At 35.4% G+C, this 27892-nt stretch overlaps 1 protein-coding gene across 1 annotated transcript in view; it reads left to right on the plus strand.

Moving 5' to 3' along the window:
- Positions 1-27892, plus strand: part of UBE2R2 (ubiquitin conjugating enzyme E2 R2) — a 106510-nt gene that overhangs the window by 48099 nt on the left and 30519 nt on the right. Inside the window, exon 2 of the mRNA XM_079113274.1 lies at positions 20190-20276. Coding sequence (XP_078969400.1) covers positions 20190-20276 — 87 coding nt within the window. The remainder of the gene's footprint in view (positions 1-20189; positions 20277-27892) is intronic.

Raw genomic sequence — 27892 nt, forward strand, 5'->3', positions numbered from 1 at the left:
CAGAGTGGCTGCACTAATTTGCAGCCCCACCAGCAATGTATGAGTGTACCTTTTTCCCCACATCCTCTCCAACACCTATTGTTGCTTGTATTCTTGATAATCGCCATTCTAATTGGGGTGAGATGGAATCTTAGTGTAGTTTTGATTTGCATTTCTCTTATTACTAAAGATGTTGAACATTTTTTCATATGTTTGTTGATTGCTTGTACATCTTCTGTGAAGTGTCTGTTCATTTCCTTAGCCCATTTGTTGATTGGGTTATTTGTATTCTTGGTGTAGAGTTTTTTGAGTTCTTTATATATTCTGGAAATTAGTGCTGTATCTGAAATTAGTGCTCTATGAGAGGCAAAGATATTCTCCCACTCTGTAGGCTCTCTCTTCGCATTGCTGATAGTTTTCTTTGCTGAGAGAAAGCTATTTAGTTTGAATCTATCCCAGTTATTGATTCTTGCTTTTATTTCTTGTGCTATGTGAGTCCTGTTAAGGAAGTCTGATCCTAAGCCAACAAGGTGAAGATTTGGACCTACTTTTTCTAGACTGGCTTTGAACTTGTGCTCCTTCTGCCTCAGCCTCCTGAGTTGCTGGGATTACAGGCATGTACCATCAGACCAGGCCATTTTCTTTATCTTCAGTGAATTTATATGTTGTTGTTTTAATTAGTCTGGCTTTTATACTTAACATTTGTTCTTCTGTATTTAAACTGGTTAGTATTGATTTCATTTTAGATTAGAAAGTGTTGCTTATTGCAATAAGCCATAATTAAAAGTCACATTTAGCTTTTACTTTTCAAGGTAATAATGTTTAACTTTGTGTACATGTGTGTGAAACAACTCAACTGATTAGACTGGCAACATTCTTATCCGCTTATGCTTTAACTGTATAAAAAATGACTTTTTTGAATGGGACATTAATTTTTTTTGCCTATATAGAGAGGTAATTTGTTGTTTAGTTTTTCCTTAAGAATGGCTAAAACCCTAAAGAAATATGCTCTTTCAAATCTTACATATGTTAGGAAGTCCTGGTTTATACTCTGTTATGAGGCCAAGATGCTAACTTTATTTTGCACTTATCGCATATAGTAAAACTTAACATATCTGTTCTAATAGATAAGATATTTATTTTCCTCCAGGACAGTGGTATACACCTGTAATCCCAGCAACTTGCAAGGCTGAGGCAGGAAGATAGTGAAGCTCTAAGCAATTCAGTGAGACCCCATCTCTAAACAAAATAGAAAATAGGACTGGAATTGTGGCTCAGCTGTCCAGTGCCCCTGAGTTCAATCCCCCACGCCCCACAAAAAAGCAGCTTATTTTCACACAGTAGTACATTACTGAGTGTTGGAAATAACAGTTTTGATATAGTATCCTGAAATACCTTAAGAATTATCTCAGATTAAATTAGATTCTGAGCTGGGTGCCATGGCACACACCTATGATCCCAGCAGCTCAGGAGGCTGAGGCAGGAGGATCTCCTGTTCAAAGCCAGCCTCAGCATCTTAGTGACCCTGTCTCAAAATTAAAAAAAATAAAAAGGGCCAGTGATGGGGCTCAGTGGTTAAGTGCTCCTGAGTCACTCCCTGGTCCCATAACCCCCACCCAATATATATTTGGATAATATTTACATATTCAAAGGTTGGCTTGCCATAATTACAAGATAGTGCTTCTTTCTCTCCTGGACAATATCTTCACATTTTAACCTGAGATTAAAGCAAATATAAAAATGATTACTCATATTTCAAACACATATTAGTTAACCTATAGTTTTGGCAAAACCATATAACACAAAGCCTATTTTATAGTGCAGTTTTGAATCTCTCTATTTTGGTGGTAGGGTGGGTACCAGGGAATGAACTCAGGGGCACTTAACCACTGAACCATATCCCCAACCCTATTTTGTATTTTGTTTAGAGACTGGGTCTCACTGAGTTGCTTAGGGCTTCACTAAGTTGCTGAGGGTGGCTTTGAACTTGTGATTCTCCTGCTTCAGCTTCCCAAGCCCCTGGAATTACAGGCGAACGCCACCACCACTGGCCTGAATATCTCTTTTAATTTATTGAATACTAGTATCCAAAAAATGTTGACAACACAGTACCAGTATCCTATAGAGTATTGATTGTTTGCCCTTATTGTGTGACTGACTGGGAACTGGCTTGCTGCTGTCATCCAACATCCCCAGAGAGCATGGAACCACTTATTGCTAGCCTGGGAAAAGATCAAAATTTGAATAAGGGAGGCTGGGGTTGTGGCTCAGTGGTAGAGCACTTGCCTACCATATGTGAGGCACTGGGTTCGATTCTCAGTACCACATATAAATAAATGAATAAAATAAAGGTCTGTCAACATTTTAAAAAATAATAAAAATTTGAGTAAGGTTTCTACTGAATAGGTATCACCCCCCCCCACACACACACCTTTCTTTTCTTTCTTTCTTTTTTTTTCCCCTACTGGGGATTGAACCCACAGGCACTTTGCCACTGAACTCATCCCAGCCTTTTTTTTTATTTTGAGACAGGGTTTTGCTAAGTTTTGCCAAGACTTACCTTGAACTTGAAATCCTCCTTCCTCAAGCTCCCAAGTCACTGGGATTGCAGGCATGTCCCACCAGCTTCATCAGTATTTGCTTTTGTACCATTTGAAAGTTGAAAAATTGTAAGGTCTGGTAAGTTAGGATACCATCTGTATGCTGTGAATTATGGTTGATAGTATAATGCAGATATTTTGAAAACTATTAAAAACCTTTGTAAATTTTTAGTTTAAAAAATCATATTTTCCATATTTGTATTGCTTCTGTAGTTGTTGTTCATGTAATTTGCCTTTGGGAGATTAAGAATGATCTGATTTCCTCAAACTGACATGCTTGGGTATTTATGAAAACTTAGCTGAACTATGAAGAATGGTTTGCATTTAAATTTGTTTAGGTTCATTGCCCAAGTTTATTTTAAAATCTCTGCCCTACCTCATAGTTTTAGACCCTGAGAATATCCTGTTATAACATTGTAGATCATATTTTCAAAGTGAGAACAACAATAATTTATGATTTTCATGAATTCATAAATTTCTAGGACTTGGATGACCTCTTAGATATGAGTTTTCTTCCTTACATCATTATTTTAGAAACATAATTAGAACTAGAATTTTCCCCCCCTTGAATAGCTAAAGGTAAAAGTTTACATATGTATTTGTGTGACATAGGAGCCTTGAGACTGTGTCTTTGACTTTTTTTCCAGAATGCTTTTGGATTCAATAAACTATATTTAGGTTATTTAAATAGAAGTTAAATGTTTAGCACATAAATCCTTGAAGGTTGTAAACTTTTTTTTTTTTAATATAATTGCATTTTAGGAAGACACATTTATCAAGTCTTTCTGTTAAATCTTATGCTTGAAAAGAAGTTTCAGGACAGCCCAAGTATTGGTATAATGAGCCTATTTTCCTTCTGACATCATAGCCTTTGGTGTAAATCAGTGTTGTATTACTTTGTCTTTTCCTCTAATTCCTAGTGGCTTTCCTCAGATGTTTTCTATTGCTGATTAGGTTACAAATTTTTTTTTTGGAGGAGTGATAATTCAACATTTTTCCTTTTTCCTTTCTTTTTTCTTTTAGTTTTTCTTTCTTTCTTTCTTTCTTTGGTAGTTGTAGATGGGACAGCCTTCATTTATATTTATATTATATTTATATTTATATTTATATGTGGTGCTAAGAACTGAACCCTGTGCCTCACACATACTGGGCAAATGCTCTGCCACTGAACTACAGCCCTAGCCCGATAATTCAACATCTTGGGATAGTAGCAAGGCATATATTTCATACCACTCTGGCTTGGTGAAAACATTACTGTCAATAACTTTTCATTTGTTCAAATCTTGAAGTAATGTGTATTTAGAATCAGAAGTTTCAGAGATCTGTGGTTGTATAACATAAAATTTCTATTTTTTCTCTGTTTGGCATGTCTGACACATGTGTTTCTTCTTTCTGGGGGTGGTGTGGTAAAAAAAGAACATGAGTTAACTCAGTGTTAAGTTTTAACAAGTTATTTTTCAGTAATTAGTAATGTGATACATCAAGATCTCACAGTCCTCTTCAATTTTGGGGGGGCAGGTGGGGGTACTGGGGATTGAACCCAGGGCCAGTTTACCACTGAGCTACATCCTTAGCCCTTTTGTTTTTATTTATTTTTTTATTTTTTAATTTTGAGACAGGATTTCACTAAATTGTTTAGGGCCTCACTATGTTGCTGATGCTGACCTGGAATTTGCAATCCTCCTCTCTCAGCCTTCGGAGCCACTGGGATTACAGGCTTACAGGCATGTACCACTCTGCTCAGCAGTCCTCTGCAGTTTGTTTTGTTTTGTTTTACAGGGTAAGGACCAAACTCAGGACCTTGTATATGCTAGGCAAGCGCTCTGCCACTGAGCTAAATCCCCAATCCCCCTCTGCAGTTTTAATGAGGATTCTTTTTTTTTTTTTTTTTTTTTTCCTTTTTTCTCCTCAGAAATTTCTATACCTCAGAAATTTATTTTCAAAAAAAGAAGACATATTTGTTATGCTTTGTTACTGTTTGACAGTGAAGTATGGATTGATGACCAGAAGTAGAGGCACATGCTGTAATCATAGCTACTCAGGAAACTAAGGAAGATTGCAGGTTCACAGCCAGCCTGGGCAATTTAGCAAGATCCTGTCTCAAAATTAAAACAAATAAACAAACAAAAAAAGTCTGGGGATAGGACCTGGGATTAATCACCAGTTCACAAAAAGCAAAAAAAAGCAAAAAGAAAGAAAAATATGGATTCATGAAGGAAGGGGCTTAAAATCTTTTCAGTTTAATGTTTGTTCTCTAAATGACTATCACCAGAGGTATCTGCTATCTGCTTTCATCTTTGGTAATAAAACTTTATTGCTTGTCATTTGGTATGATAAAGTCAAGAGTTAGAGATTTCTTCCTTTTTATTATATAATCTTAGAGTTTTGTTTCTTTTCTTTTGGGGGCAGGGTACTGGGGATTAAACTCAGGGACACTTGACCACTGAGCCACATCCCCAGCCCTATTTCATATTTTATACAGAGTGAAGTTGCTCAGCACCTCACTTCTGCTGAGGCTGGCTTTGAACTCGAGATTCTCCCATCTCAGCCTCCCAAGCTCCTGAGATTTCAGGCCTGTGCCACTGCACCCAGCAGGTTTGGTCTCTTTATGTCTGGCTAAACTCCCTTCGATTATCAAGCATATCGTCTGCCCAAGAATATGTAGTGTCTTTTTCTGGTGGCTAGTTAGGTATGTTGGCAGATTACTGTTCCTTTTATTGTTGTTGATAAACTTGACACTTGGTATATATTTTTTGCTTAGCTAAATTGTGTGCGATGTACCCTCATTTTCCACTGGCTTACACATACACACACATCACCCTATTTAAAATATACCCTATTTATTAAAAAGTTGCTTAATCAGTTTTCTATCTAGAATCAAAGTCCTAGAGAGTTCATGAATAGGCTGATAAGTAGTACATTTTTTCCTTTTTGGCTTGTTCATATCCTTGCCTGTTTACCATATAAATGGGTTAGTTTCTGTGCTTTGATTTAGTGTAATTCTTTGTGAGGAGCTTTACTTATTTCCCCATACTTACGATATTGGGTTTTTTTTTTTTTAATTAGATTTTTTTATTGTAACTTTATTTTGTTTTGTATGTGGTGCTGACGATTGTACCCAGTGCCGCACACATGCTAGGCAAGTGCTTCACAACTGAGCCACAATCCAAGCCCTATTGTATTGTTTTATTACATAGAATTGTTCAATTTTAGTGTTACAAAATTAATTATTTTCTTTAGAGTTTTTAATCTTTTGGTGTCATTCCCGTCAAAAGTACCTGGTAGAATGAAAGTTTTTCATAGTGGAATATGGTGCTGTGTTCCTGTAAACCTATCTACTCAGTAATTTTAGCTACTTGGGAGGCCAAGGCAGGAGGATCACAAGTTCAAGGCTGACCTCAGCAATTTAGCAAGATCCTGTCTCAAAAATAAAATAGAAAGGGCATGGGATGTAGTTCAGTGGTAGGGCACCCCCACTTTTATTTTGGTACCAGAAATTAAACCCAGAGGTGCTTAATCACTGAGCCACATCCCTAGCCTTTTAAAAATATTTAGAGACAGGGTCTCATTGAGTTGCTGAAGCTGGCTTTGAACTTGTGATCCTCCTGCCTCAGCCTCCCAAGCTACAGGATTACATGTGTTCACCACTGGTCCCAGCTACCCCCAGTACCACCCCTGCAAAAAAAAATGTTTTTACATGAAAAATTTAGAAAGAATATACTTTATTTTTATCTTAATATCTACTAACTTTAACTTGATGTACTTTCATTTTATGCTTTAGTATTATTGACATTTTACTAGTATAGATACAAAACCTTGATTAGTAAATTGCTATACGGTTTATAAGATTTAAAATAAAAACAGTGGATTGCTGCACTAACCCAACCCCTTCCTCCCGATAACATGGTTCCCCAATTACTTTGAACCATTTCTGTCTTATATTGCTCCCATACTTCCAAATATCTTTATGACTGTTTCTCTCTTTTGTTTTTTTGTGGTACTGGGTATTGAACCCAAGGGCCTTGTGCTTATGAGGCAGGCACTCTACCAACTGAGCCATATCCCCAGTCCAAAAGTGTCTGTTCCTCTGTCTGTCCATCACACGGTGCTGGGGACTTGAACTCTGGCCCTTCCTCATTCTAGGCAACCACCGTACCAGTTGGACCATATTGTCAGCTCTGTTTCTCATTTTTGTTGTTGTTGTTCAGTTTGCTATTAACTATTAAATTTGTGCTATGGAAGATGAAAATTTCCCTCATTATGATAACACCCTATCTCATAAATACATTAACCCCATATGCCATTGTACATTTTCAATCACATGTAGTGTTTCATTTTTGCTAGAGTTGATCAACCTTTATACCTCCCATTAGTTAGCTTTCTAATGTGCTTATCAGTAATTTATCTTTGAAGTTTGCCAGAAATATAAATCTTGTTCCAAAATGTTGAAATACACAAGGTTGTTATATTTTAACTTTTTTTTTGCACCAAGGATTGAACCCAGGGGAACATAACCACTGAGCCTTAACCCCAGCCCCTTTTATTTTTTGAGACAGAATCTCACTAAGTTACTTAGGACCTCACTAACTTGCTAACACTGGCTTCAAACTTATGATATTCCCGCCTTAGCCTCCCGATGTACTGGGATTACAGGTGTGCACCACCATGCCCAGCTAACTTAACTTTTTTATTACGAGGAGAAAATTTTAATCTTATCAAAACATGAATACAGTAAGGCACATAAACTAAGTATACAGATTGGTGAATTTTTCTAATTGGGGCACCTATTTATATAGTACCAAGATCATGAAAAAAGAACATTACAAGCAATATAGAACTTTCTTGTGCTTCTTTCCAGAACTGTCCTCCCATCCACTAGATAATCACTATCCTAATTTCTAACAGCATAGATTAGATTTACCTTTTCTTGAATTTCATAATGGAGTTATACAATGTGAGTGTTATGTGTCTGGCTTATTTCTCTTGAAGTTACATTAATGTGTTTTATTTGTATTATTTTGTGTAATTGAGAATCACTCATTCTCATTGCTGTTATAGTAATCTATTAAGTAATTAGTTCACTTTATTTGTTCTTTTCCAGCTCTCCATTTGAGCAGCTTCAAATTTGTCCTTTCATGACTGTTGTAACATAATATCAAGTTTCATCCATTTTGTAGCATGTTTCAGAATTTTTTAAAATTTAAATAATATTCCATGGTATGTATACCATATATTTTTTTATCCACTTATCCATCAGTGGACATTCCAGTTGCTTTACCTTTTGGTTGTTGTGAATAAGGTGCCATCATCAGGAATGGGAAAGTACCTCTTGGCGTCTTTGCTTTCCATTCTTTTCAGCATATACTCAGAAGTGAAATTTCTGGATCATATGCTAATCATTTGCTTAATTTTTTGAGGAATCATTGTCCTGTGGCCACAACTTTTTGTTGTTGTTGTTTGTTTGTGGTGGGTTTTTTTTTTTTGTTTGTTTGTTTGTTTGTTTTTGGTTTTTTGGTTTTTTGGTTTTGGTTTTTTTTGGTGGTGCTGGGAATGGAATCCATCCAGGCCTTGTGCCATGGTAGGTAAATGCTCTACCCCTGAGCTACACTTCAGCCCCATCATACTCTTTTTTTCATCGTACATGCACCAAATTACATTCCCACCAGCAGTGCACAAGGTTTCCAGTTTCTCCATATCCTCAGCAATGTTATTTTCTGGATTTTGGTTTTTTTTTTTTTTTTTTTTTTTTGGTGCTGTGTATTGAGCCCAGGGCCTCCTGCCTGGTAAATATACACTTTACCATTGAGCTACAGCACAGCCCCTGTTATTTATTTACGAATGATACTAGCCATCCTAATTGATGTGAAGTAGTATCTCATTTCCCTAATGATTAATGATGGTAAGTATCTTCATATGCTTATTGACTATTTGTGTATTTTCTTTAAACATCTATTTATGTCCCTTTTCTGTTTTGGTTTTTTAAAATCATGTTTGTTGTTTTAATTCTTTATGTATTATGGATATTATCTCCTTATCAGATAGATGATAGATTTTTTTTTTTCCATTTCAGGTTTCCTTTTCACTGTTTGTAGTTCTTTGATGCACCAAAGCTTTAAATTTTCAAGTACTTGAGATTTTCTTTAATTAGTTTCCTTTTGGAATTTTCCCCAAGAAGTCATTGCTGAAATCAATGTCATGAACCTCTTCCTTGTTTTGTTGGTTTTTTTTTTTTTTTTTTTCTAAGAATTTTATAATTTTAGACCTTATATGTAGGTCTTTTATGAAGTAATTCTTGTGTATGGTCTTAGATAAAGGCCCACATTCAATCTTTGCAGGGATTACTTTTTGAAGATTGTTATTTCCCCATTAAGTGGTCTTGGCATTCTTGTTGAAAATCATTTGACTGTTTGTGTGAGGGTTTTTTCCTGGGTGCTCTTTTCTATTCCAGAGATGATCTTTATGTCTGTTACTATGCTAGTTCCAGAGTGTTTTGATGACTGTAGCCTTTTAGTAAGTTTTGAAATCAGTATGAGAACTTCAATTTTATTCTTTCAAGATTGTTTTGGCTATTCAAGTTTCCTGGAGATTGCATTTTTAGGAATTTTTGGATGGATTTTTCTACTTCAGCAAAAATATCCTTGGCCTTTTGATACAGATTGCATTACATCTGTTGGTCACTTAAGATACTATTTTATTTTGATTTAAATTTTTTTTCATACATGTATACAGGGTAATAATGCTTGTCTCAATCTACCATCCTTCCCATCCCCATCCACCCCACTCCTTCCCTCCCTTCCCTCTGCACAATCCAAAGTTCCTTCATTCTTCCCTACCTACCTCTGACTATGGATCAGTATCTGTTTATCAGAAAGAACATTTGACCTTTGGTTTTTTGGAATTGACTTACTCCATTTAGCATGATATTCTCCAGCTCCATCCATTTACCTGCAACTGCCATAATTTCATTCTTCTTTAATGCTGAGTAATATTCCATTGTGTATATGTTCCACATTTTCTTTTTTAATTTTTTTTATATGTTGATAGACCTTTATTTTATTCACGTATTTTTATGTGGTGCTGAAGATCAAACCCAGTGCCTCACACATGCTAGGCAAGCACTCTACCACTGAGCCACAGCCTCGGCCCCCACATTTTCTTTATCCATTCCTCTATTGAAGGGCATCTAGGTTCATTCCATAGTTTTGCTATGGTGAATTGAACTGCTGTAAACATTGACGTGGCTGTGTCATTGTAGTATGCTGGTTTTAAGTCCTTTGGGTATAAACCGATGAGTGGGAGAGCTGGGTCAAATGGTGGTTCCATTCTGAGTTTTTTTAGGAATCTCCATACTGCTTTCCAAAGTGTTTGCACCAGTTTGCAGTCGCACCTGACAATGTATGAGTGTACCTTTTCCCCCATACCCTCGCCAACTCTTATTGCTTGTATTTTTTATAATTGCCATTCACTTCAGATACTATTAACATTTAATAATAATGGATTCCAACCTATAAGTTTGAGGATGTCTTTCTATTTATGTTACTTTAGGTAGTTTTAGAAATAATAAACTCTTCACATTAATGAACTCCAGCTGGGCATGGTGGAGCATGCCTGTAATCCCAGTGGTTCAGGAGTCTGAGACAGGAGGATCACAAGTTGAAGGCCAGTCTCAGCAATTTAGCATGGCCCTAAGCAATTTAGACACTGTCTCAAAATAAAAAAATGAAAGGACTGAGGATGTGCTCAGTGGTAAAACATCCCTGGGTTAAACCCCCAGTATCTGCTACCCCTACCTCCCCCCAAAAAAAACCCACCATCACCCATGAACATGAGTATGTCTTTTGCATCTTTTCAATTTTTTTCCCAGTATTTCATAGTTTTTAGTGTACAGATCTTTTGCTTCCTCGATTATTTCTAAATACTTCATTCTTTCTGATGCTGTTATTAATATAATTGTTTTCTTCTTTTCCCCCTTCAGTATTGGTAATTGAACCCAGGGCCTCAAGCATGCTGGGCAAGCACTCTACCACTGAGCTGCATCCCCAGCACTGGAATTGTTTTCTTAAGTTTCTTTTCAGATTCTCGGTTAGTGTATAGAAACACAGTTGATATTAATTAATTAATTTATTTATACATATATACATACTGGCATTGAACCTAGAGGAACTTTACTGCTGAGTTATATCTATTTCCCCAGTCCTTTTTAGTTTTTATTTTGAGACAGAATTTCACTAAATTGCCTAGGCTAGACTTGAACTTGTGATCCTTCTGTCTCAGCCTCTAAATTGCTGGGATTACAGCCATGTGCCACCATGCCCAGCTCTGCAGCTGATTTTTGGATGTAGATTTTATGTTCAGCCACTTTGCTAGATTTATTATTTCTAATTGGAAGATGTGTATGTGTAATCTTTTTTTTTTTCTGTATATAAGATCATGCCATCTATGAACAGAGATTTTACCTTTTTCTTTCCAGTTTGAATTTCATGTATTTCTTTTTTCTTATCTGATTGCTCTGTAAAGATAATCTTTCATTTTCTTCTACAAACTCTATAGTTTTAGTTTCACTTCCCCTTCCCCCACCTTATGTATTTTTTTGGTGTGGTACTGGAGATTGAATCCAGGGACACACTACCACTGAGCCCCCCTTCCCCCCCTTTTTTTAAAATTTTGAGACAGGGTCTCATTTAATTCCTTGCGGCCTGCTACATTGCTGAACATAGTCTCAAACTTGAGATCATCTTGCCTCAGCCTCCCATGTGGCTGGGATTATAGGTATGCGCCACCTCACCCAACTATTATTTTTTCTTTTGAGACAGTGTCTCATTAAGTTGCCATACCTGTCCTCAAACATGGAGTCCTCTTGCCTTTTTAGAGTAGCAAGGATTACAGGTGTGGGCCTCTATGCCCAGCTTTAGTTATGTCCATGGTCTATCCATAAATATAATTTGCTATATGGGTCAAAGTTTTGTTTTTTTTTTTTTTTCTCTGTGGATATCTTGTTGCTTCAGTGGCATTTATTGAAAAGACTATCCCTCACTGAATTAGATGACCGTATGTACTGAGTTATGGACATTGTTTTCTATCCATTTGTTTGTCTTTCATTGTACCAGTAGGATAGGCTTAATTACTCTAGCCTTATGGTAGGTAAGTCTTGAAATCTAGTAGTGTATGTCCAACTTTTTTCCCCCCCAGAATTATTTTGGCTATTGTTTTCTGTGTATGTAGTGGTAATGGGGATTGAACCCAGGAGTGTTTTTTTACCAAGTTAATATCCCCCCAGTTGCTATACCAAGAAATACAAAAAATAAATCTGATAGTTACACCTGAAGACACACTGCTGTTAACAGAAGTAATTTAGATCCTGAGACACTGTTTACACTTTCTGTTTCAAGTAACTCCTTAAATCTTTGTTTGAAAGAGCTAGTACCACCAAAATAATTTCTGTACCATTAATTACTACCTTTGTCCTCCTTAAAATGTTCAGATCACTTCTAAAATGAGGTTTAAAAAAAGAATCACTGAAGTCACCAGATATCTCTCTTTAGTTATACACTCAGCATTAATATGAGTAAGTGTTAATTTATGTGATTATATGAAAATATGATTACAAATTAAGTGCCTTAAATGTGATATCTACTATGTGCCCAGAGAGCACTGTGAAAGAAATGCCTATTGCTGGCTGAGATGTTCAGGAAGATTTATAGTGAAGGATGAAACTTTAGCTAAACTGAGGACAAGGTAGAAAGACACCACACAGAGGGAAAGGAATGTATAAAACACACTTGTAAGCAAAGACAGGAAGAGTAGCAACAAATGCAAGATATATTTTGAGACATGTAGGAAGTATAACCAGTGAGACTCAGGAAATATAATCAAGGACAAATTTGGCATGGTGGTGCACACCTGTAATTCCAGCTACTCTGGAGGCTGACGCAGGAGGATAGCAAGTTTAAGGCTGGCCTGGTCAACTAAGTGAGATCCTGTCTCAAAATAAAAAATAAAGGGACTGGGAACATAGCTTAGTGGTAGAGTGTCCCTGGGTACACCCCCAGTATGGGGAGATACATATATATACATGTAAAGCCAAGTTCACATCACCTTCAGATAAAATTTTGATGACCTCTAGTGTGCAGTATTCAAGTAATTTTGTTATCTCATTAATTATTCTGATATGATGTTTGAATAGTTACAAAAATACATGTATGAGTAATGAAATTTATCCCATATAAAATGCAACATGTTTATTAGCATACTTTAAATATAGAGTAAGAAAATGTTCCCCAATCCTAAACACATTTATACTTGACAGTAACTCAGTTGACAAAATTGTAGAGTGTTTGCTTTTTGTATTTGGATCAGTGTGTAGATTTAGTGTGAAATGAAGATACTCCCACTGCTAAATTTTTCTGCTATGTCATCAGCTCATATTTGCCATAGGATGTTTTCAACATGACATCAGCAAAAGCAGTAAAAGCATGTTTTTTTTTTTAATTAATTTGCTGAAATCTTCAAAAATCTGCCAACCAACAGTGAAAACAAATTACTCAGTGATGGTTTATGTGAAGAACAGAGTGACAGACTCAATCTAGTGCTGATATAAAATGTGCTGTAGGCTTCAAAGTTAAATTATGAGTCTTTATTGGTTAAAATTTTCAATCTCAAAGTTTAATCCAAGGTAGGCAAGGTGGCAAATGACTGTAGTTCCAGCTACTCAGGAGGCTAAGCGGAGAGATCCCAAGTTCAAGCCAACTTGGGGCAATTTAATGAGACAGGATCTTAAAGGTCTTAAAATAGATTTAAAAGGGCTGTGAAATTAGTTCATTGTACAGTGTTTGCCTAGCATGTGCCAGACCCTGCATTCAATCCCCAGTATGGGGGTGAAGGGGATCAATTTTTTCAAAGGGTGAATTTCATATATTTAATTTTTTTTTTTTTTGGTGTGTGTGTGAATTTAATTAAGCATTATACTTTAGTATACTAACAGTTTCACATATAATGGATAAGATCTAATAGGTAAATTAAAATAATTTTCTTCTTCTATTTGTCCTCTTACTTTTTGTCCCCCATTTCCTTATCACTAATGATAAAATGGTCTCATATAATTTAAAAATGAACAAACAACTTAGGCTATTAGATTATAGTAACTATTATTAATCTTCTCTTTTATAGTTTAAACAGATAGGCCAGATAGCATGTTAAGAAAAAAAGGTCATTATTTATACTTCAATTAAAAAAAATATCACTGCAGAAGAACCAATACTTAAGTATATGCAGTTATAATTGCAAAGTACAAATAATTCCACATGTGATCCTCACATACAAGACTCCCCAATGGTATGATTTGCTAGAAGTTTAAGTATGACTCAAAGACTACATGTGCACATAAGTATATTTTAAAATATCACAGTAAAAAATTTCATATATAAAACTACATTTTTAAAAATTGTTTTGTTTCTATACTTGGGATCAAACCCAGGACCTCGCTTATGTGAGCAGTGTTCTATTGCTGAGCTACATTCCCCAGTCCTGTTTTTTTGTATGTGTGCAGTAAAAATTATACAGAATAGTTTGGTTTAACTGTGATATTGTGCATCAATATACATAATTTGACCACTTTTCAATCCCTAGTACCTTCCGTCTTCTCTCCCTTTATCCCTTTCCTTTCCTCTACTGGTCTCCCGTCTTTTTCATGAGTCCCCCCCCTCCCCCACCCCCTAGCTTCCACATGAGAAAAAACATATAACCCTTGATTTTCTGTATCTATTAATTTCATTTAACTCTTTGTTCCATTCATTTTCAGCATATGACATATTATTATTCTTTATGGCAGAATAAAAGTTCATTGGGTAGATATCACATTTTGTTTATCCAGTCATCTGTTGATTGACACCTAGTGTCCATGATTTAGCTATAGTGAAATTGTGCTATTTCCACATGGGTGTGCATATATCATTTAGTATACTGACTTTTAATTTTATTTGAGACAGGTCTTGCAAGTTATTCAGGCTTACTTTGAATTTGTGATCTTCCTGCCTTAGTGTTGGGAGAAATCCTAGTTCTTGGCTGGCAGAGTGAACGTCTCAAGTGTGTAAGGAAAACTTACAGGGGAGGAGCGTTCCACTTTGGCTACCTAGGAAAGCACACAACTGCCCCAAATTGACTCAGTGTTACCTAGGGAACCCGTATAGGAACCTGGTGGTCTGATCCCCCGTGGCACATTGTGATTGGGCAAGAAACCTATAAAGTGTATAGCCAGTCCCACAATAAACGAATTTGCAAGCTGCTCACCACAAGCTTGCTTCCATCCAACTCCCGGAGTCTGGCTTACCCTGCGTATGAGCTAGTCTGGCACAAGAGAAGCACATCTCAGTTCCCTATAGCTGGAAGTACACATGTGCAAACCATGTCCAACCATATTAATGTATTTCAATCATATTAATGTATTTCAGTTACTTTAATTAAATATTTTATAACATAATTTTTATAAGGCCTCTGAGTTTCTCATTCAGTGCAAAGCAGGTATAGTGAACTTACAGATGATTTATGAGCAGAACTCTTCAGTTTCTTTTTTCAATTTATAAAAAAAATACATATCCAGGCTGAGAATGATATTCAGTGTTAGGGCTTTTGCCTACTGTGTAAGGAGGCCCCAGATTCAATCTCCAGAGAGTGAGGCAGGGGGAGGTAAAAAACAATGTATGTTCATTTTATCACTTTTTAATTTTATTTATTTACTTATTTGTTTTTTGATCTGAGTTCCCTGGGTCTACATGAGTGTACTATAGCATCCAAGACTTATTTTTTCAGTGCCCCAATTTTACTTCCCACCACTGTTCTTTCACCTGGAGATAATCATTATTATGATCAGGAATTCTTTTTTTTTATATAGTACATTATACAGTAATGCTTATGAAAAATATACCGTACTGATGTATAAAAAATTATTTTAAAATAGTATCATTCTGTATACTGCTTTGCCTTTTTCAATTAACGTCTTACATATATTCCTGTTTCATATCTATTTGTCTTTTGTTTATAAAGATTATAGTGTGAAGATAGTGAATATATCACTATTCAGTTCTTAGAAAGCAAAAAACTGAGTTTACTGCTTAAGAGTGTTGGACAGTGGGTCTCTCTTAAGACCACTACTATTAGGTAGAATTTTTGATAAGTGTGTGAAGTTCAGTGATTGATGGATATAGGCATGATAGATTGGCATTTGCTATGGAATTATGGTTACTTGAAGTGAAACAGTTAATAATAATAGTTGGTATTAAAACGTAATCATTCCTAAATGTCAGTTGACTAGTTTTCAGAAAAAGAACCTATTACTGATAGGTTGGTATGCCAAAACATGGTAACTGATGCAAGTTGGTTTTTGTTTGTTTTATTAGTTTGGAGGTTCTAGCAGGGGAGCGCAGCTACTCGTATACCCTTGAGCGAAGAACGGTCCTCCTCTATTGGGGAAGGTCGTCCTCTTCGACCGAGCGCGCAGCTTCGGGAGGGACGCACATGGAGCGGTGAGGGAGGAAGGGGACACCCGCCTAGCCAGCCAGATCAGCCGAATCAACCCTGGCGATCAATGGGGTGACAGATGTCGCAGCCAGATCGCCCTCACATCCTGTTTTATTAGTTTTTGTCTATGTGCAGGTGGTACTGGAGTTTGAGCTCAGTGCCTTGTACATGTTAACAAGTTTCTGTTTAATGGGATTTAAAATTGGTTCTTTGGTTCCATAGCTATAAAACTCAGGTATTGATGAAGCAATGTAAAACTGCTTCTGGTGACTCTTTGCTGCTATGGGTACAGAACAGTTGATCTTTTGCTGCTAGTATGGTAAACTCTTTAATACTTGGAGAGAATTGGAGGCATACCTCAGTGGTGGTAGAGTGGGTGCTCAGCATGTGTAAAACCCTGGGTTCCAGTCCTCAGCATTAAAAATAAAAACAAAGAAAAAACTTAGATCAAGGATTATCTAGATCTTCACTAGTCTTGTTGATTCTTCTCAAAGATGAGATTTTATCTATTTCTCTTTAAAATCAAGATCTGAGTTTCAATTCGTATGTTCACAGGTATCTTTATGTAAAGTGAAATCATTTTTCCCAATATTACTTGGGTCCGTTCCCTAATTATTTGAAATGTCATTTTTATTATTTTCTGAATAAACATGTTGTATTGTATTTCTATAGCATTGATCTTGTCTGTGCGTCATTCCTCTTTTAATTTTAATAACTTTATAGGATGCTTCTCTCTGCTGAGGTAAATTCCTTCCCTTTACTGTTTGTTTTTAATTTAAAAATGTATTTTTATGTACTTTTATATGAACTTTATAGTCACCCTGCTGAATTCCATCGTATTTTCTTGGATAGCAGTGATACTTGGTGCATAAATATGATTTCGGTAATGTAAAGCATCCTAAAACTTTTTTTTTAAAGTAATTGTGTATTAGTCAATTTTTTAAAGCTCCTTTTATGTTTAAAAATTTCCATAATATGAAAGTAGACAGCTGAGGTAGTATTAAAGAATTTCTTATCCATTTATTTATTTATTTATTTATTTATTTATTTATTTATTTATTTATTTATTTATTTATTTATTTATTTATTTATTTATTTGCTATAAGAGATTGAATCCAGGGGTGCTTAATCACAGAGCCACATCCCCAGCCCTTTTTATATTTTATTTAGAGACAGGGTCTCTCTAAGTTGCTTAGAGCTTTGCCAAATTGCCAAGGCTGTCTTCAAACTTACGATCCTCCTGCCTCAGTCTCCTGAGCTGCTGAGATTATAGGTGTGTGCCACCTCACCTGGCTAGAATGTATTTCTAAACTATAAAGTTTTTGAAAACTAACTGTAATACAATTAGCTGAAATAATTAATCCCTTAGTAGCTAGTCAATGTTTAAATTTCTTTTTCTTTCATAAATTTATAATCTATTTAGGTCATACTTTGATATTAGGATTGGAAATTAATGAGAACAAGTGTTCTGATATATTAAGCTTTAAGGTTTTCTCCTTTTACTAGTTTTGGAAAATATTAATGCTTGAAAATAATTTAAATTTTGATTTGATAATTTAAATCAGTTTTTCTTATTATTTTTTACAGTCTTTTAAAATTTGTATGTTATCCTTACGATAACTTTCTTTTTTTGTTGTTGTTTCTTTGGTACTAGGGATTGAACCTAGGGTCACTTAACCCCATTGAGCCACATTCCCGGTCTTTTTTACTTTTTTTATTTTGAGACAGGTCTCATTTAGTTAATTTAGAATCTCACTAAGTTGCTGAAGCTGACCTGGAACTTGGAATCTTCTTGCCTCATTCTCCCAAATCTTTGAGATTACAGGCATGTGCCACCTCGCCTGGCGTCCTTCTGATAGCTTTCTGTAGTCATTGTTTTTTCACCATTTCATACAAAAGGGAAATTGAAGTCTAGAGATTTAAGTGATTTGCCAAATGTAGAGGGCTAGAAAAGAGTACCAGAGCCAGAACCCAGGACTCCTGAATCCAGTGTCATCCTTTTCTTCTTGCTTCTCTTTCCCCTTCCTCCATGGAAAAGTTATGAGACACAATGCTTTCCTTTAATCCTTTGAATTGTTCAAAATAGTCATTCAAAGTCTTTTTATTTATTTATTTATTTATTTGTTTTTGGGTACCAGGGATAGAACTCAGACACTCGACCACTGAGCCACATCCTCAGCCCTATTTTGTATTTTATTGAGAGACAGGGTCTTACTGAGTTGCTTAGCACCTAACTTTTATTGAGGCTGGCCTTGAACTCGTGATCCTCCTGCCTCTGCCTCCCCAGTCCTTGGGGTTACAGGTGTGTGCCATCATGCCTGGCATTGTTCAGTAAATTCAACATCTGGGTTCCCACTTTGTACTGGTTGTTTTTTCCTTGTTTATGACCTATACTTTGTTTCTCTTTATGTCTTAAAATACTTTTTTATTGGATATTTAAATAATATAATTTGAAAGTTATGGAAATTAGATTGTTCCCTTCCCTAGGATTGTTGTTACTGTTGAAATTGCTTACTTAGTGACTTTATTTTAATCTAATTTTATAATACCTCTATCCTTTCTTATAGCCAGTGAATTCTTCACTTATTTAGCCTAGTGGTCAGCTAATGATTAGACAGAGATTTCCTTAATGTGCAGGAACCAGTGAATTACCTGGGTTTCTGTGTGTGTTTGGGCATTCTTTTTAACATTCAGCCAAACTGTTGCAAACTCTGTCTTAGCTTTCACTTCCTACTTGCATGTAAGTCAGAGATGTGAGCTTAGGGCCTTCCTAAGTCGTTCTTGATCATACCCAAAGCCTTAGGAATGTACTGTACCATTGGCATAGTCTTCTAGATCTGTAGAAATGTTGACAGTGCTTTATCAATGGTGTGTACTCCAATTTTTTCTTTTTTTGGTTAGTGTGTTTTATTCTGGTCCTATCCTGTCCCTGTTCCTCCACCCTTCAGGCAACTTTGAAGTAAATAATTAAGTGCCTTCAGGGAAAAATGTTTCCTTATTGGCCAAACTCCAAGTCAGATCAAATAGCCTTGCTGGAGGGGTCTTCTAGATTATCAGTAGGCATGTCTAATAATGACAGTTCCCTGTGGGTAGTAGGGTTTGAGGAATTTCCAGGCCATACTGTCTTCTTCCATGCCCGACAGATTTGAATGTGAGATATTTAAGGCTACTGCTGAGCTTATAGGATTGGACTAGTTTGAGTTAAACCTATAAAGCTTGTTGTTCTTATTATTCATTTTCATTGAATATATACTTCCTGTATTGAATATATACTTCAATATATTGCTACAAGCTTTTGGTGATCTTCTAGAATTTTGAAAACTTTGATCCATACAATTTTGGACAGTTTTCTTATTGCTTTTATACAAGAAAGAATTTTCCAGGGTTGTTTTTCAGAATTCTTTCCCATTTTAAATGAGATACTGCCAAGGACATTCACTGTGATAGTACTTAATATAGCAAAAGAGTGAGAAAACAGTCTAAATTCTCCAAAATAAGAAAATAGTTTTAAAAAATAATTCATCTAGATGGAATAATATGTTAATACTAACAATCATGCATATATTGAATATTTTATGACATGAAATGGTATTCATGAGCTAATATAGGCAAAAAAGCTGAGTACAAAATAGATTGTGTTCATATATTTAAAGATAAATTTTATAAGGAAATGAACATACATGTAAATCTAAAAACTACTGAAAGGAACTATATCAAGATGTTAGCATTTGTTATTTCTGGAATTTTAAATTAAAAAGAAAAAAATATTATCTTTGTTCTGTATTCTGTAGCATAAGTGCATACACACACACATATACCATAACTTTTCACACCTGTGAATTAAATATTGTACTAGCTGGGAATACCTGTGAACTTTGATTTAACATTGTCATTTATAAATATTTGAAGGGATGCTTTGGGAACATGCTAGTAACCCTGCGGCACTAGGGATAGTAACAATAGTACAAATGAGTTATTTTATTCTCAGGCGTGTACTCTCTAGAAATAAGCTTTGTTTCTGTGGAGTGTGGATGGGTGAGTTATTAGGCAGGTGAATAACTTGTCTCATTTATTAGCATTTCTTTTTTTTCTTTCCAGGCACATATTAAATTTCCTATTGACTACCCATATTCACCACCTACCTTCAGATTCTTGACCAAAATGTGGCACCCCAACATTTATGAGGTAAGAGATGTCCATCATATATTTCTCTGCAGATTAATTTCTCACATCAATACTTTTAAAAATAGCCTATTGGGTTGGGATTGTAGCTTAGTGGTAAAACCTATGTTTAGCATGCTTGAGGCAATAGGTTCAATCCCCAGCAATACATGCACATACACAAAACCTGTATATCTCCATATGTTGTGATGGTAATGCTGTAGCTACAGAAGAGTGTTCATGATTTTGCACTTTTATTTAGGAGTCTCTGGTTTAATTATTTAAAAATTGAGAGTAGTTTTATAATAGCCCATGTATATTTAAGTTAAAGATTGAGGCTTAAAATCTTTGCAGCTGATTGCTAAAGATTATAATGCCCATGTGTTAACATTTGCATTTTTAAAATTTAATAGATAAAGTAATGCAAATTTATTTGTGTACTTATCCTCTAACTTCACAGCAAGGGTCACCCGTTGCTTTGATCAGAGATTCAGCTTTTTGGGGGGATTAATCCTACTACATTTGGACTGGCCTCCTTTCAGGAGTTGCTGCTGAGCATTTGAGAGCCTCTTTTGGAATAAATCCAAGGTGAGGTTCTTCTATTGGACAAGTCAACATGCTTGCAGGAAGCTTTTCTAGTTTTGTTGTTTGAAGCATTCTTAGCTTTGGGCTAATTCATGATGTTAGAATGAAGCATTAGCATTTTGAAGCATCTTTGTTATTTTCTATGATCTGCCTTTTCTGTAAGATGTCTTCAGTTTTCTTTACTTTTACAAACAGGACAGGTGCTGAAAAGGTAATATATAGTTTCCTTGCCAGAATTTAGCTCCCAGAATAACATAGTCATAATACAGTGATTATACTATCCTGTGAAACAAAGTTATTCTGTTGTAGGAAAGGGTCTATAGAAATAATTCATTGTTTCATGAATTTAAACTGAGTTCAATATTCACAGAAGTATTTTGTTATCTATTTTAATCCATTTGGGCTGCAACAACAAAGTATCTTAGACTGAGGAATTTATAACCAACAGAAATTTATTGCTGACAGTGCTAAGATCCAGGAAGTCCCAAGATCAAGTCATCAACAGACTTGGTGTCTGGTTAAGCTCTTGCAACTATTATAATAATAACAAAACCTACATAGTATTGATAGATTTTAGGTAGCAAGAGAAAAGTGAGGACTGGCCTCCTTAAGGTCATATACTCATTTATTCCTATCACAGTTACCTGATTTTGAGACCCCTCTTACAAAAGAAACAAATAAGAAAAAGGACTCAAAGCTCTAAACAAGTCGTAGTTGTTAATTAAACTCCTCTTTCTGGTCTTTTACTACTTAAGTTGTTCACATCTCTCAAGAATTAGCATTAGATGGTGATATTTAAAATATTTTTGCCTGGCACAGTGGTGCATGCCTATAATCTCAGTGATTGCGGAGGTTGAGACAGGCAGATTGCAAGTAAGTTCTGGACTAGCCTCAGCACCCTTGTAAGACCCTCTTTCAAAATGAAAATTAAAAGGACTGGAATGTAACTCAGTGGTAAAGTACCTCTGGGTTCAATCTCCAGTACCAAATTTTAAAAAATATATGTCATATTCATAGTAAATTTTTCTCAAAGTACATGCATTTCCATACTTTTTTTTTTTTTTTTTTTTTGGTAATGGGGATTTAATCCCTGGGCATTTTATCACTGATCTATGTCCCAGCCCTTTTGATTTTTTTTTGGACAGTCCTGCCCTAGTTGCCTAGAGCCTCACTAAGTTGCTGAAGCTGGCCTTGAACTTGCAATTCTTCTGCCTCAGCCTTCTGAGGGGCTGAAATTATAGGTATGCACCATCATACATGGCAAACTTTTGTTTTTAATGAAAAGATAGATTATAGTTAGAAATCAAATTTGAAGCTGGATGCAGTGGCACATACCTATAATCCCAGCTACTTGGGAAGAAGAGGTAGGAGGATTCAAGGCAGCCCCCAGTAATTTAGAGAGAGGAGCTTGTCGCTTAAATTTCAAAAGGCAGTCCCTTACCCTCCCTACCCAAAAAATAAAATAAAATTTAAATTTGAGGTAGTAAAAGCATCATAAGAGGCTCTAATCACATGCTTGGCTATACTCTGGGAAATTATATCAGAATTGTATTTATGAGCCAGTGTCAATATTTGTGATTCACAAATCTGGGATTAATTGCTCTGGCCAAAGGTATGCTCTTGAGTTGCTTTCCTCCTACCCATGTGTATTATCTTCCATGATATAAACAAAATGGACCTTGGTGTTGAATTGCTAGTCACCCAAATATATTACTACAAGGTTATTTGTTACCTGAGAAGGGAGGGGGAAACAGTTTTTCAACAACAAAAAAATATATAAGCACAATCCAATACAAATTCTAAAACATAAGAATTGTTAAAGGAGTTTTGGTAAATTAACTTAATGAGCATTTAAAAATAAATATTATAAAGATTGTTATCAATAGAAAATAGGTTATTACAGCAAGTTTTAAAAATCAGGAACTTTGGTTACAATTTATTAAATACTACAGTTCAAAAAATTAAGTTTACTTTCTATGAATGAATTTAATTATTTTAAAATTTCTGTATTATTACCATGTCTGTGAAATTTATAAAGAGAAAACATGGAGAAAGGAAGGAATTTAATATGAAATTTCTACCAATGACTGTATTGCACAATCCAGTCTTCTCTGCTTTGTACTGTGTTAAGTAAGTTTTAAAAAATAATAGTTTGCTGTTACATATTATTTTGAGCTCAGAAGTGGACAATCAGTGGGTCCCACTTGCTTCACAAACCGTATTAAAATCATGTATTCACATGTATTTCACTACAAAATAATGGACTTTATTTTTCAGAGCAGTTGTTGTTTGGTGCAAAACTGAGTGGAAAGTATAAAGAAGTATTTGCTAATTAATGATCTTTTTAGTACTAGGGTGTTATAAAACAGAATGTAGAGCTTTGCTTCAAAAATATAAAGATTTTGCTTTTTTGAAATAGTATACAAATAATTTTTCCTATATAATGCTTATAAATGAATGTCACTAACATAGTCATGAAATAAAGGTGACTAGTAAGATGGTGTATTTTAGACTACATGGTAATCTACATGAAAATATTTTGCTATTTCACATTATCCTCTAATTCTGGAGAATGACTCTTGATTCTCTACCCACTTGACTCTTAACATTATATTAATCTCTATAGCCCCCCCCCAACAATGTAAAGATGTAGTAATTTGACTACTATTTCAGTATATCAGGGCGCTGTGTTTTTATTTATGTATATGTGTGCTGGGGTTTGAACTCAGTGCCTTGTGCATCTTAAGCAGCACTATTACTGAGCTACACCCCACTGACTGTGGACATGGATTTTTAAATGTTAATTGGTTTAATAATATTTTAAAAATAGGCCCTATTGCTTTAATACTCTTTTCCTAAAGCATGTTCTCTTAGTCACTTGTGGCTAAAAATATAGACTGGGTAGCTTAGAATACTACTAATTCATTTACTCAATCCTTGAGATTCTTAAATCCAAGATGTATGGGCCAGCATGGTAAGGGTCTCTTGCTAGTAGGCTGCCTTCCTGCTGTGCCTTCCTGTGACAGAGAGATAGTTGGAGCTAGTTCTCTGTTGTCTCTTATTATAAAGCACTAATCCCATCAGACCAGCACTTTACCCCCATATTCTCATCTAACCCTAATTACATTTGAATTCGAAGTTTTCATCTTCAAATATATCACATAGAAGAGGCAAGGACTAACATATGAATTTGTGGGTGTATACAAATATTCATTTCATAACACATCCAATAAACTGTATGACATCTAAATTTTGTAAGAATTTTCACTGTTAAAGGTTTTGCAAATTCTGTAGAAACATTGCTTTTGATATAAAATTTAGGCCATATGCTGATTCACTTGACGAGCACTTGCCTACTATGCATGAGACTTTGGTTCAGTACCCAGCCTTTAAAGTTTTTTTTTCTTTTTTAGGCTATAAAAGTTACAATTGGGCATCCTTACATATATTTTATGATCTTAGTATAGTTGGCCCTCTGTATCCATGGTTTCATATCCATAGATTCAATTGAGTTTTGACAAATATTTCTGAATCAAAAATAGAGGAACAGAATGCAGCCAATATAGCACATCTGGTAGAGTGCCTGCCTCGCATGCTCGAGGCCCGGGTTCGAGTTCCAAGCACTGTAAGATTGTGCAAATAATAAACAAAAATAGAGGAACAGTAGTATCTGTATTGAATATAGGCTTTTTCTTCTCATTATTCACTAAACAAAGCAGTAGAACAGCTCTCTACATAGCATTTACATGTATTAGGTGTTAGAAGTAATCAAGATATGATTTAAGGTATATAGAAGATGCTGGGTGCAGTGGTGCTTGCCTATAATTCCAGCTATTTGGGAAACTGAGGCTGGAGGATCACAAGTTCAAGGCTACTCTAAGCAACTTAACAAGACCCTATTGCAAAATAAAAAGAACTAGGATTGGCTTTAACTGTCAGTACCACTACACACACACAATATACATATATATGAAATAATTTTAAAGTTGCAAAAATAGTACAGACAGTTCCCATGTATTCTTTACTCAGCTTTCTCAGTGTTAAATCTTATACAACCAATTTTACATTCATTAAAACTAAGACATTTCATTCAATAATATCATCTAAACCACAATGTTTAGAATAAAGCACAGAATGGGAAACTTAAAAATACATATTAATTGTCATATATGCTCTTTATTTCTCTGATTATTCCAAAACCTACTTTCATGTTGTATTATTAAATAATCAGAAATGAGCTTTACTGTGACTTCTTTTTCTTTTCTTTTCTTTTTTTTTTTTTTTTTTTAAACTTTGTGATCTTAATTCACATAAAAGTGCTGACTATTGTGTTAAGATTTTGTTATGTTGGGCCGGGTTGTGGCTCAGTGGTAGAGCCACTTGCTTCACACGTCTGAGGCACTGGGTTCAATTCTCAGCACCACATAAAAATTAAGTAAAGATATTGTGTTCATCTACAACTAATATATATATAACAAAGACATATCATTTGGGGAGGGAAAAAAAAGATTTTGTTATGTTGTCAGTAATAATGGCCAGAACCACTGGTATGTGCCTGTAATCCCAGCACTTTTGAGACTGAGGTGGGAGAATCACTTGAGTCCAGGAGTTAAAGACAAGAACACTGGGCTGGGGATAGTTCAGTTGGTAGAGTGCTTGCCTTACAAAGTTCTTGAGTTCAGTCCCCAGCACCACAAAAAACAAAACAAAACAAAACAACAACAACAACAAAAAGACAAGATACTGTTTCAAATAAATAAATAAATAGTATTAATGGTACTCATTTTTTTTCTTTTTTTTTTTTCCATTTTTTATTAAAAATCATAAATTTACATAGGGCAATGTTACTTGATTCATTGTTATTTTTTCCCTTCCCCCCACCCCTCCCATCCCTCTTTTCCCTCTATACAGACCTTCCTTCCTCCATTCTTACCACCCTCCTTATCCCTATCCCTAAACCTAACCCTAGCCCTAACGCTAACCCCCTCCTACCCCCCATTATTTGTCCTCATACGCTTCAGCGAGATCATTCGTCCTTTAGTTTTTTGAGATTGGCTTATCTCACTTAGCATGATATCCTCCAATTTCATCCATTTGCCTGCAAATGCTATAATTTTATCATTCTTTATAGCTGAGTAATATTCCATTGTATATATATGCCACAGTTTCTTTATCCATTCATCCACTGAAGGGCATCTAGGTTGGTTCCACACTCTGGCTATGGTGAATTGAGCAGCTGTGAACATTGATGTGGCGGCTGTATCTCTGTAGTATGCTGATTTTAAGTCCTTTGGGTATAGGTCGAGGAGTGGGATAATGGTATTCATTTTTAAAAATGTTTTATGTATACTTGTGTTGCCATCATAGATTTAAATTTTACATGATTTTACTCAGTTGTCTTTAAGAAGGGACCTGAACACATGAACATGAATACTTTATTACTTAATCAGAAATGCATAAGCTAAGTAGGATCTCATTTTGGTTTGATTTGCATTTCCCTAATGACTAAGAATGTTGAACTCCTTTCATTCACTTATTGGCCATTCATATATTTTCTTTGGAGAAATGTCTGTCCTTTGCTCCCTACTTGCCCTCTCCCCACTTTCTCTTACCTCCCCTTCTCCCTTGCCCCTACCTTTCCTTTCCTTTCCTTTCCTTTCCTTTCCTTTCCTTTCCTTTCCTTTCCTTTCCTTTCCTTTCCTTTCCTTTCCTTTCCTTTCCTTTCCTTTCCTTTCCTTTTCCTTTCCTTTCCTTTCCTTTCCTTTCCTTTCCTTTCCTTTCCTTTCCTTTCCTTTCCTTTCCTTTCCTTTCCTTTCCTTTCCTTTCCTTTCCTTTCCTTTCCTTTCCTTTCCTTTCCTTTCCTTTCCTTTCCTTTCCTTTCCTTTCCTTTCCTTTCGTCTAGATATTAAACCCTTATCAGATATATGATTTGCAAATATTTTCTCCCATCCTATAGACTGCCTATTTACTTTCTTGTTAATGTCCTTTGCACAAAAGTTTTTCAGTTTCAGTGAAGTTCAGGTTACATTTTTTGTTTATTGCTCATGATTATGTTGTCATATCTAAAAATCTGCCAAGCCTGAGGTCATGAAGATTTATCCCTATGTTTTCTTTTAAGAATTTGTGATTTTTAGCTTTTAGATCTTTGATCCACTGTATGTTTACTTTTGTATAGGATTTCAGTTAACAGTTCAATTTCATTCTTTTGTTTAGGGAAATCCACTTATCCCCATTTGTTATAGAGACTGTCCTTGCCCCATTGAATGGTCTTGGTGTCTTCGTCCAAAATCTGTTGACTAGCCACATGTATGGAGCACACCTGTAGCCTCAGCCACTTGGCCAAACCCTTTTCAAAATAAACCAAAAAGGGTTGGGAAATGTTGCTCAGTGGTGTGAAGCATCCCTGGGTTCAGTCCCTGGTACCAAAATAAATAAATAAATAAATAAAAATAATAAAGTCTATTAACTATAGATAAATGGGATTATTTCTGGACTCTAAATTCTTTTCAGTTGATCTGTATGTCTGTCATAGCAGTATTAAACCTCTTGGTAACTGTAAGCTTTGCAGTACATTCTGAAACACAGAAGTATGAGTCTTAAAATTTCTTTTTCAAAACTATTTTGACTCGTTCATTTAAATTTATAAGTAAATTTTAGAATGAGCTTGTCAGTGTTTGCAAAAGTGGAAGGAAGTATTTTGGTAGGGTTTGTGTTGAATTTGTAGTTTAAATTGTGGAATAGTACTATCTTAACTGTGTCTTTACATTTATTCAGGTCTTTTCAGATTTCTTTGAGCAATTTTTTTTTTCAATGTACAGTTCTTTCATGTCCTTGATTAGATTTATTCATTTAGATGCCTATTATGAATGGATTTTTAAGAAACTTCTTTTTAAGGTTATTTACTGACATATGATAATAAAACTGATTTGAAGTCTGGGCACATTGGTACATACGTATAATTCCAGCTGCTCATGAGACTAAGGCAGGAGGGCCTTAAGTTCAAGGCTAGCCTTAAGCAACTTAGGGAAACCCTGTCTCAAAAATGAAAAATTTTA

This window comes from Sciurus vulgaris (genome assembly GCF_902686455.1).
Source record: "Sciurus vulgaris genome assembly, chromosome: 15".
NCBI classification, from domain to species: domain Eukaryota; kingdom Metazoa; phylum Chordata; class Mammalia; order Rodentia; family Sciuridae; genus Sciurus; species Sciurus vulgaris.